The sequence below is a fragment of the Trichoplax adhaerens genome, genomic scaffold (assembly GCF_000150275.1).
Source record: "Trichoplax adhaerens TRIADscaffold_13 genomic scaffold, whole genome shotgun sequence".
NCBI classification, from domain to species: Eukaryota; Metazoa; Placozoa; class Uniplacotomia; order Trichoplacea; family Trichoplacidae; genus Trichoplax; species Trichoplax adhaerens.
This window is the reverse complement of record NW_002060955.1, coordinates 1,544,230-1,555,044: the sequence shown is the minus strand read 5'-3', so window position 1 is coordinate 1,555,044 and position 10,815 is coordinate 1,544,230. Positions and strand designations below refer to the sequence as shown.

The following is a 10,815-nucleotide window of genomic DNA, read 5'->3' as shown; positions in this document are numbered from 1 at the left end:
CTACACAGCTCTACTCTAACCGAATACTACTTCTAAAGACTTCTAGAACGAACTAACAGAATAATCTAAAGTTGCATGCTTTTATACTTTCCGTAGCATTCGCAGCTACAATCCGCATGGCAACCTTATACCTTATTTTACACATAGTTAAATTATTCTTAGTAAGACTATTCTACTGCGGACCATCACTAATCCAATATGGATACGACTACAGTACTTACGTAGACATTATTCACACCAGCCAAAGTACAATGAATTAACCATATCCTAATATATGATTTACAGTTCTATTTTTACCTATAGCCATATTAGTAACTCAACAGCTTACTATATATAGTCATCTGTACTCTAGCATAGAGTCTCTACCACTACAGTCTATAGTTACAGCTACCAAATATCTCTTAGGATAAATATCTACCGTACATTATACTAGACATGGCTAACAGTCTACAATCACAATACTAAGTTACATTACATTCGGTCACGAGTTTAAAACCAGTAATATATCACAATTGACCTTTTAATACTTGGGGAGTAGCAAAAAGTAGATGTTATCTAAAAACTAATATATTATGCAATGAAACTGACTAAATTGTAGCAAAAATGACTCACATAAATTATAAGGTAGCTGATAGCGCTTTTAATAATATGTAATATTCTCTATTTTGTATCGCTGCATATCACAAGCACCATGGCAATACAAGAAATCTTTAACTATGTAAACTTACACTGTTCTTCTACTTATGTCTTATGGCCACTGTATATACTATCAGCAACCGCAAGGCTAGGTGCTTCTACTCAAATAACTTTAATGTACTTTGTAGATAGCTCCCTAATCCCCCATTCTCTACCGCAGCATAGTCTACAAAAATGTAGTAATGCAAGTTATGTAGATAAATTAAGAAATTTCTTACTTTTTGTCCATTTATTTTACAGTATCATTATATACTTTCTGAAATTTACAAATAGATTACATATCCACAGCATCAATTTTAATAATACCTTAAGACAAAATGCCCATTTTTACTAAACTTTAAAGCTAAATATGAATTATCGCAATATCCAAACACAAGAAATCCACAATCACTGTACTTTAATACCAGATATCAATTATCACAATATCGTTAACAAGATATCTATTTTCAATATATTTTAATGCAAATAGTAGTTATCACAATATCTTAACACAAAATATATACTATCACTATACTTTAACATAATCTGATTTTATTTTTGCGTCACGACAATTATAATATCGCGACACTTAGTTTAGCTAAAATCGGCTTCAGAAATCTTTCCGTAGATCACATTGTTGGCGATATGTTTTCATAAATTATGACAATAAGTTAGTTTTTTCAGTGATCGATTAACGATAGATCTTCGTAACTCTACTAGTTTCAGCTAATTACAGTAGTAATTGAAGTACGGTTGCATTAAGAAAATGAATAGTCTGCTATGCTTATAAGGTAAAATCATGATTACTGATGATGAAAAGGTTGACTTATACTATTCATATTATGTGCGTGTCACGAAAGCAATCTTCGTGACATATACATTATTTCTATGTTACATTCTTTATATATTTGTACCTCAGAAATGTTTTACGGTCTCCTTAATTGTAATTTTAATGTATAACGGTTGATATCCTTAACTTAGAATTACATAAACTAAAACAGCAATTGCCAACTGCTAAACTGGATTATATCTATCGCCTCGAAGGTTGTTACGCTTCATAGTAAAATTCCTTAGTTCAAGGAAATGTCTTAGTAGGATAGCTATATATGTATCTGTTAAACAATTAATAAGCATTGATTGTTTTAATACCGTTACCGTAAATTTAATAGGATTAGGCTGTATCTAATCTGTACAGATAGAATCTCTGTAGGGTATTAATTAGGCTAATTTCTGATAGACGAGGTGACTTGTGTAGCTAAACCGGCTTTAGGTAGGAACCTATATAAACGGCGAGTCCACCAACAATAAATTAGATTGTGATTTTCTAGTAAGTCTTGAAGGTCTCCCTGTGTTAAATCCTATCTGCTTTGGAATAACAATTGTCTGGTATTCCAAATAACAGTAGTAAAGGATAGATATCACCCTCTCAATCCTCGTTGCAAATTAGGGCTATTCCTAGCTCGCAACAGAGCTGTAGATAGCTATATTAGGAGATATTTTTGTGTAATATTTTAATGTAACTGTTCGGTAATATGGAATTGTTATCATGGAGACTAAGTCGCACCTTATCTGGTTTATCTTAGTTACTTTCGACTATTATTATGAGGGAAGAAAAGTGTATCCTTCTCTTATTAAGCGTTCCATTAATAAACGAATACTTTTTAGGTTAAACACGGCGTTTACCTGATCTTGTGTCATGTTAGAGATTTGCTCAATTTTAATAATTCAAACTTTGAGTTAAACGATTGCGAACCTAAGGGGTTATAAAATCCAAGCTTTACAGTAACATAACTTAGCATTGGATAGCAGATTATTGGTAGGATGTATAGTAGCTTGGCTTACTCGATATAGCGTAAGCCATATTTAGTTACTCATAATATATACTACAAATAAAAATTCAATGTTAGAATACAGATGACTATGTAGATTAAAGTATTGAGTAACAATTAATGCTAGAGGAAAAAGATTGATACGTACTTCGTATGTTAGAATATGGATACTTCATCACACGGTGGCTAATTGGAAAATATATCGGTATAAGTAGTGTAGCTACTGCCGCAATAAATTGTAAATCATCCGTCGTAGAATATGTATAATGCAAATTATTGCTTAACCTAGGTCATTGTAAGACATTGTAGAATATTGTTCTGCCGATTACAGCTACAAACGGTATGAAAATTTATAAGCAGACAACTGCAAATTAATCAATTATTCTTCCTAAAAGCCTTCTTGACGTTTATTAGGCTAGAGTAGAACTATATATGGGATATATTTGTATTGAAATTTATTATGATTCTAATTTTCTACAAGCTTCGAAATTTTGCGATCGATTTATCATGTTCTTACATACCTAGAAAAATTACGCTATTTTTTTAAAGCTGTAAATGCGTTTCTTTATTAACAAGCTAATAATAGTGTCTATTAAAACCGTAGATAGATTTAATCTGCAGCTTTACATACCTAGATTTGTATTTTATGTTGCAAGATATCCGGTTTTTATCGCAAGCCAAACATAACCTCTTTCATTTATGTAGAGTGCATGGCTATGATACCAACATCAGCACTAATATATGTTATACGTAATAAAATGCAAATCCATGACCACTGCGGCTTTAATGCCAAATTAAATTTATTAGCGTGATAGAGTAGTGTAAAATCTTAACTTTTCTAATAAGTTATAAAATTATAAAATGTGCATTAAATTGTGGAATGAATTATAAAACACAAACTGCAAAGGTTTACGTAACATCAGATACAGGGCTTCAGCTTCAAATATGACTTTTATGCGCTTAGAAGTTAAACTAGCAGCTTGTTAAATATTTTACTTTCAATATGACCTTTCGATCGTCTAGTAGATTGAAAACTATTAATATTTAATCTAAAAAAATAGATTTAGGCCTTTTGATATTGTTATTGAATACTATTAAACACATCATACTTTCTAAATATTTAACCATCTTGGTAGTAAACAAGTAAAAATAGTAAAAGGATGATTGAAGTACATAATTATAAAGATTCAGCCAGTATAAACCGATAAATTTCTATAGACATTCATTACAATTATCTATAGTCTGTAATTTCGTGACAGGCAAAACAGCTCTATGAACCGTAACATATATTACAATCAAAAATATTCAAATTTTTAACGTGTTGTGAAATTTTAATCCTATATTATTTCATTGCAAAAGCGATTAGTATTTTATGCACGGATAAATTCCATTGATGTATTACGACTTAGTTTCTGATGCTCCTTATCCTCATTAACCATCATTCTTAGAACTCTTTGCTCTGATATCATGCCTACTCGCTGGCAGATAGCTTTTGCGCTTGCTCGAACGTTGTAGTCGAATTTCAAGTAAATAAATGGATTCCAAATTGTAATACTTGTTGTTGCTGGATAGGAAAAGAATGCCAATAAGAAGGCAGCTGAACTACTCTCACGAATTTGTAATATTGTCTTTTGAGTTACAGCAACTCCTATTGCAGTAGCAAAAAATGGCCAAGTGGTCAAGATATAACTTGTTGTAATACTTATTAAGGCAGTAATAAATTTCTTTTTACGCATTTGCATCTCCTTAAGTTGATTTTGTAGTGCATGGCCAGGGTGAACATAATTTTTTTGATGGACTATAATTCGCCAGTAAATGATGCTAATGGCAAACGACGGCAAGATGTACAAAAGTACGGCAAAAGCAATAAAGTAGACAGACTGCAGAGTCGATACTTCCGTTATATCACACATAACTGTTCCTTGAAGGGAAGCTTTACCAATGATAAGTAACGGAAAATTGATTATAATTGCCATAATCCAAATGATAACTTCACATATCATCACAAATTGATTCCGATGCAAACGATAAAATCTGGCCCACGGTTTTACAATAGCAAAATAACGATCTAAGGCGATCAAGCTTAAGTTCATAATTGATATCGCATAAGATGTCATAGTAATGAAGAACAAGCATTTGCACATGATTGTACCAGAGGTTAAATTCAACGATTTGGCAGCAATTTGACTATAGACACAGATGTAGGTTATCGATGAGATTGTATCCGTCGTGGCTGATATTAATATCAACTGATAGGTTACTTTACGAAAAAATTTCTCCGTGATAAAGATATAAAGTACAAATAAATTAGCTAGCAAACCTATAACCGATAAAGGAACAACGGCAATAGCTGCAGAAGCATAAAGCACCGAAAAAAAATTAGCAAGCGATTGATTCGCTTGAGTCATCGCTAATAATCAATATCAAATTCTGTATATAATTACTGTTCTCAATGATAAAAGGCTCAAACCATATTATTCAATTTTAATCTTTTAAACTAGATACTAATCTGGTTGGTAAATTAGATAAAGTTATATTATTAAGTTACATAGATTAAACACACCCGTTGGTGAAAGCAATACCAGTTTATTAGTTAGGGTTCCAGACAGCAGTAGAGTGTTAGATCTTTGTGGATTGCAAAATTTTGTCCTGTGTATGACTCATCTAGATCACAATTCCTACGTTTATACTTTAGCGATAGATTGCCTTTACTGTAGTCAGAATTTTAAATTACTCAGATAGACAATATATGACCTTTGTTTGCTGATTATCTTTCAAAGACACTAATAATGGCCTTTCGAAAATTTTTAACATCCTTCCGGTCAGCTAATTTACGCAAGCAATTTGATGAAACAATATGAGATGAACGAATGCTACGTATTCAATGACCCTAATGTATCTACTACGGTAACTGTTAACATGTTAAATTATAGCTTCTCTTATAAATAAGTGCGGATGACTAGTAAAGAATAGCAATTAGAAATAATGCAAACTACTGGTATTGCATTAGTTGATTAGTAAGTAACGGATAAATTAGAGACTAAAAAAATAGTATTCTGATAGATTCGGAAAAAAATTACCTAAAATGTAGAATTAAAGAATCTCAATTCAATCTTTAAGCGAATTCTTAAAATTTGATCTATATATTATATTAATAACACTCTAACTAATATCAGTAATAATAAGTTACAACTAAAATATTCTATATTTTTTGTGTGGCTATTGTATCTAATAGAATTTTTTTTATGCAAAGGTAGGCGATGTTTCGATACTACCGTATTAGCATGATTTATTAGCAAAGTAATGTAAACTTATCGATATTAGGCATTGTCTTGCAAATTTAATTATAACATCAATTGATTATTTTGTTATTTACCTCAATTTTTAACAATACTTCGGCGTTCTTGTGACTAGTCGAATTTATTTAGCCTTGCATTCTGATTGCAAAATATTACTAAAACAGTAAACGATATCCAAATTACTATTCTTAAATTAAATTGGGTAGCAGGTATTGCTAATAGCCGCTATCAGGTCATATTCAGAAAGACTTACCTTTATGGGACTAAAATTTTCGATGACTAGCATGCAATCTGCAAACGAAACATTCATGTATCTGATTAAAGCCTGATAGTTTAATCTAGTTAGTTTTATGTATGTGAAAATAACATCGTCTTAAATTGCTTTCAATTTTAGCATAACATATCACAATGCTAATAATTTCAGCTTTGTAATAACAACTTTCTTGAAATTAACAAGCTGTTGTACTTTAACCGTATTTTTTTACCAAATTACATATAGGACATACTTTTCGATCAATTTTAAAAGTCCATTTGTTATCCTTTATCAATTACACATCTTTACGACGATTTTAATATCATCTACTTAGCAAGAGGTGCTGTTATACATTGTAATAAAGTAAGCACTTGGATTCATAAAACAGGTTATGGCTGCCTTTTCTTTGATAACTTTTATTATAATTAAAGAACACATCATATTATATCATAAACTATTACGGTACTTCCTCTAGTTGGATAAAACAATCATTGCAATTTGAAGTAGTAAAGTATAATTATCTTAAGCATAGTATATTTGGCTGTGGTAAGTAGTCAACTATCAACATTATGGACACAGATAATGTACAATATTAAGATTTTGCATCATTTATTTAACGTATAGTATCGGTAATAGTTAGGTTACGGCTAGGATTGTTCGTGTTTGGTGCAGTTTTTGTATACAGTATAGATAGCTTTTATCTTAGGAGGTAAAAATGTAGTATAATCGATGTAAGATTGTTTTGCCTAATATTGAATTGCTTCTACATGTAGAGGTATTAAAAAATAGAAAAATGTTCTATAATTGATCGGATTATTGCTTAATTTTTATTTTCAAACTATCGAAGCAGAATGTAGAAAATTTAATGAAAAATAACTGCAACGACTGTTTAATCTTTATATCCATTATATAAAATAGACAAATTAAATGAAATTATGAAAAGCAAGTAATTTTTGATTGTTTCATCCTAGTTAAATTGCCAAGTTTTAGGTATTAAATATGTATTATATCTAACATGATAAAGAATGGATAATTCTTTCGACATTAATAGTTTAATTGTACTTATACATATATCTTTATAAATCGGGTATTTATGTCGATAGTGTTATGAATGCAATAATAAATTTCATTATCTAATTTCTAATTAACTATACTTGAATACAAATCATATTTATCATTATGCATTATGATCTCTGTATCTTCAAGTTTTTGCTTCATTTATACGAAATTGGCTCGTAAATATTGATAATTTAATAAATATTGCATTACTTTTAACAATTATTTTTACTATTGATCATATATGACAAACATTAATGTTAACCGTATATTCTTAACTAATTTTAATAATTCTGAATTAGAGACAAATAGAGGTCATGGCTGTATAAACAGAAGTAAAATTATATTAATTAATAAGATATTACGTGTTGCTTAACTATCAATTACACTACAAAAATAATTCACAATTAATATGTGGGTGTTTGTCGCAGAATCTTTGCTACTAATTCTACGATGGGCCATATCACGTATTTTGAAAGCTTAATGAAATGTATGCAGGATATCATGATCATCCCCTACGTATTTTGGCTCTACAAGTGATGTGCAATAAAATAGGTAAATAATTGCAATTTGAAGATATCTGACTTCCTACAAAAAAATTAAATAATATAGGCTTATAATGCTGCATTGCATTTATAATATTTTTTGCTACGAGATTTACGTAGAAGTAGCAATAAGTGTTATAGATTCTGGAACATCCTTGCAACGTCTGACCAAATTTTACGTTATACTGAACAGTGTCGCGGTCTGATGGATTAAGTTTCGTCAGATTACTGAGAAAGAAAGATATCTGAGAGTATTGAACAGCTAATAATCGTTCTATCACTTTTGCTTACTATCAAATATCGCAAACATAGCACATAAAATAATCATAATTTTGGAAGAATATTGCTGGATAAACTCATGAATTACAAAACGTTCAAACGAACTCGTACATATTAAAGAATAATTAGATTCGATTCTAAAACACTTAGAATATGCAGAAGCTAGGTAAATATGTAATAAATATTACCTAGTTCTAGCTACTGCTAGTAATAAAGCTTACCTATCACCACTTCGTTAGACAACTTCCATGTATATGTAAGATGCATATAGCAAATGGATGCTGCTGTTTTGTTACAAATCAATACTAACAAGTTTATATGAGTCCAAGTATATTAGTCTAATGAACTTTCTTGAATACTTATAACTTTATGTAGCCTGAAATTTAAAAACTGTAATGCAAAGATTTTTTCATAGCTCTAGCTGCACTTGTTTGTATAGAGATTAACTCATACATCAACACTTTAAGCTCTTAAATGTCCTTTGCCATTGGAATTATCATCAGCAACATTATTTCTTGCCTATCTTGTTGATTAGTAAATAATCTAATCAAATAAGTATCTTGGTACAAATTCAACTATCTGATCACTTTTTAATCAATAACAAATATAGCAAATGTAATTTCCATATCGCACTCGAAGCACTCTAACATCATACGGGTAAATAACAACTGATATAGGACAATGACCGCCTATTTAGTTTTACAGTTATGGCCTAATAAAATCTTATTAATTCTATGAGCTTCTCTTATGATTAGTTAATATAATAATAGGCGTTATGTATACATATATACGATTTTCTATTACACTGAGATCTAGTATTGCTAATGGTACTAGTTTGAAGAAGAAATTTACTTAACTGGATTCACGAATTAAAAACATAAATTTTAATGGCTGACCCAAGCTGACCATCTGTCAGGAAATAAGCTATGTAAAGCTATTTGATTTTAAATTATTTAATTAGAAGATATTGTTGATCGATGTGTAATATTTATTTATTTTTAAAATTGTACGCAGTTAAATGCTATCATATTTATCTCCATTTCGTATGATTTTCGATTAGTGAATGGATAATAACGGATTTATTGTCGTTGACAGTTATCAACAATATCAATTTGAGTTCCTTTCAGCATGAATGTGCTTATAAGAGCACATTAATCTCATCGGTGTACGTATATAGTAATGGTCGTAAATGTGAATTATAAATAATCATTCTGTGGTATAATAAATATTTCCCAACATTAATTTGCTATCATTGACTTTATACTTATGTAATGAAGCTTAATTTTTAGAATTCTTCTTCAAGATTTATTGCTAATTTAATAAGTATTGTAGCTTTGAAAATAACTTAATTTGGTTTAACTATAGGAGGTTTAACATAGTATCGTAGCATATTGTAAACGCAACTCCTTTATTCGGGTTAGAACTTAAGAATATTCTGTAGTATAATTTCGATAAGAATATCACGATGTTAGATTGTAATTTATCTGATATTTTTAACCAGTATAATACTCATACTTTAGTTATGATAAAAACTTGTAGCCAACTTTGATTACAAAATACAATAGAAATAATATTACTTCGCTATTGAATACAGGGTAAACCCAATCGTTTCAATCTGGGTCCTAATTTAAGATTGTTAGTCTGTCTTAGTCTTTTTTAGTTATATATTATATAATGTAGAAAAGTACCATTTTTAGATTTAGTAATGTTGGGAATCTAAGGTACAATTTATCTGATCATATGTGTTTAATTGCTAGTTTCATTTAGAAAACTTTAGAATAGCGATTTGATGGTCTGATAGCACTAATAGCTCTGCGTAGAAAATAAAAGGTGGCATAGTTCAGTAGATTAGTAGTTCAAGTCTTAGATCAAGATAAAAAGTGAAGATTAGGATTTTGCTAAAAATGTGAGTAAATCTTATTTTGCGATGCTAGTTTGATTGGTTGAAGCAGTAATTCTGCTCTTATTGTAATTTTAAATTGATTTTATAAGTGTTTGCTAAATTCTAAATAACTTTGTGTTTCCCCCCTAATTTCCTACCTTTGAAAGACGACAATAATATTATTGTTTGAGTTATAAGGCAATAATAAAAATTTGTGAATTATATTAAAGGTTGCCAGTGCTGTTTAAGTTAAGTTCAATTCACTGAATGTAATTCATTGATAATTAAATACAACAGAAGCATTACACATTATTATCTGCCACCAGTGACGATTTCAATTAAAAATAGCCGTTTACTGTATTTGATGGACATAAGCATACGAGTATTAAGTAGATAAATAGTAATAAAGCCTTAAGTTCATCTTTGAAGGTATAGATGGTCTTTATATTTATTTAAATAAAAAATGCTAATGATAATTAATTTGTTATTTAATTTACTCTAAGATGGGCTAGCTTCATAAATCAGTAACATGATAACACTGTGAGAAAACATTTATTTTTCGATATACACGTACTTAATTTTTAGCATTCGTATAAGTCCTTAATATCGATAACAACTGTTTTACTCTATGTGCATAATTTATTGAAATATTCACAACATTGCAATTGAAAGTAATTTTAACGTATTACAGTACCATTAATGTTAGCTGGTGTTACAAAACAGCTTAGTAACAAGATAAGGTAATGCACCATCAAACAGTTGATTCCCTGAACCACGAATCAGGGAGCAGTATCTACTCTTTCAGGGACACTTTTCCTATACTAGTAGACTACAAAAAGACTTAGACGCCTCGTATCTTACGTTAAACACTTATCATAAGAACTAATTTTATTATACGATTGTAACAGTGTTTTACAGTGTATCAGAGTAACAATATTTATGTTAGGATAATTCTGTTAGCCTATCCTTATTTAGTTAACTTCTAATTTGGATATAC

The 10,815-nt window shown here is 29.9% G+C and overlaps 1 protein-coding gene across 1 annotated transcript; it reads right to left on the bottom strand.

Annotated features, from left to right (window-relative positions):
* Positions 1–3,874: 3,874 nt before the first annotated feature.
* On the bottom strand, positions 3,875–4,912 carry TRIADDRAFT_60080 (uncharacterized protein; the record flags this gene model as incomplete). Its single annotated transcript, XM_002116006.1, has 1 exon — positions 3,875–4,912. The coding sequence occupies one exon, from the start codon at positions 4,910–4,912 to the stop codon at positions 3,875–3,877; it is 1,038 nt and encodes a 345-aa protein (XP_002116042.1).
* Between the last annotated feature and the right edge of the window lie 5,903 nt (positions 4,913–10,815).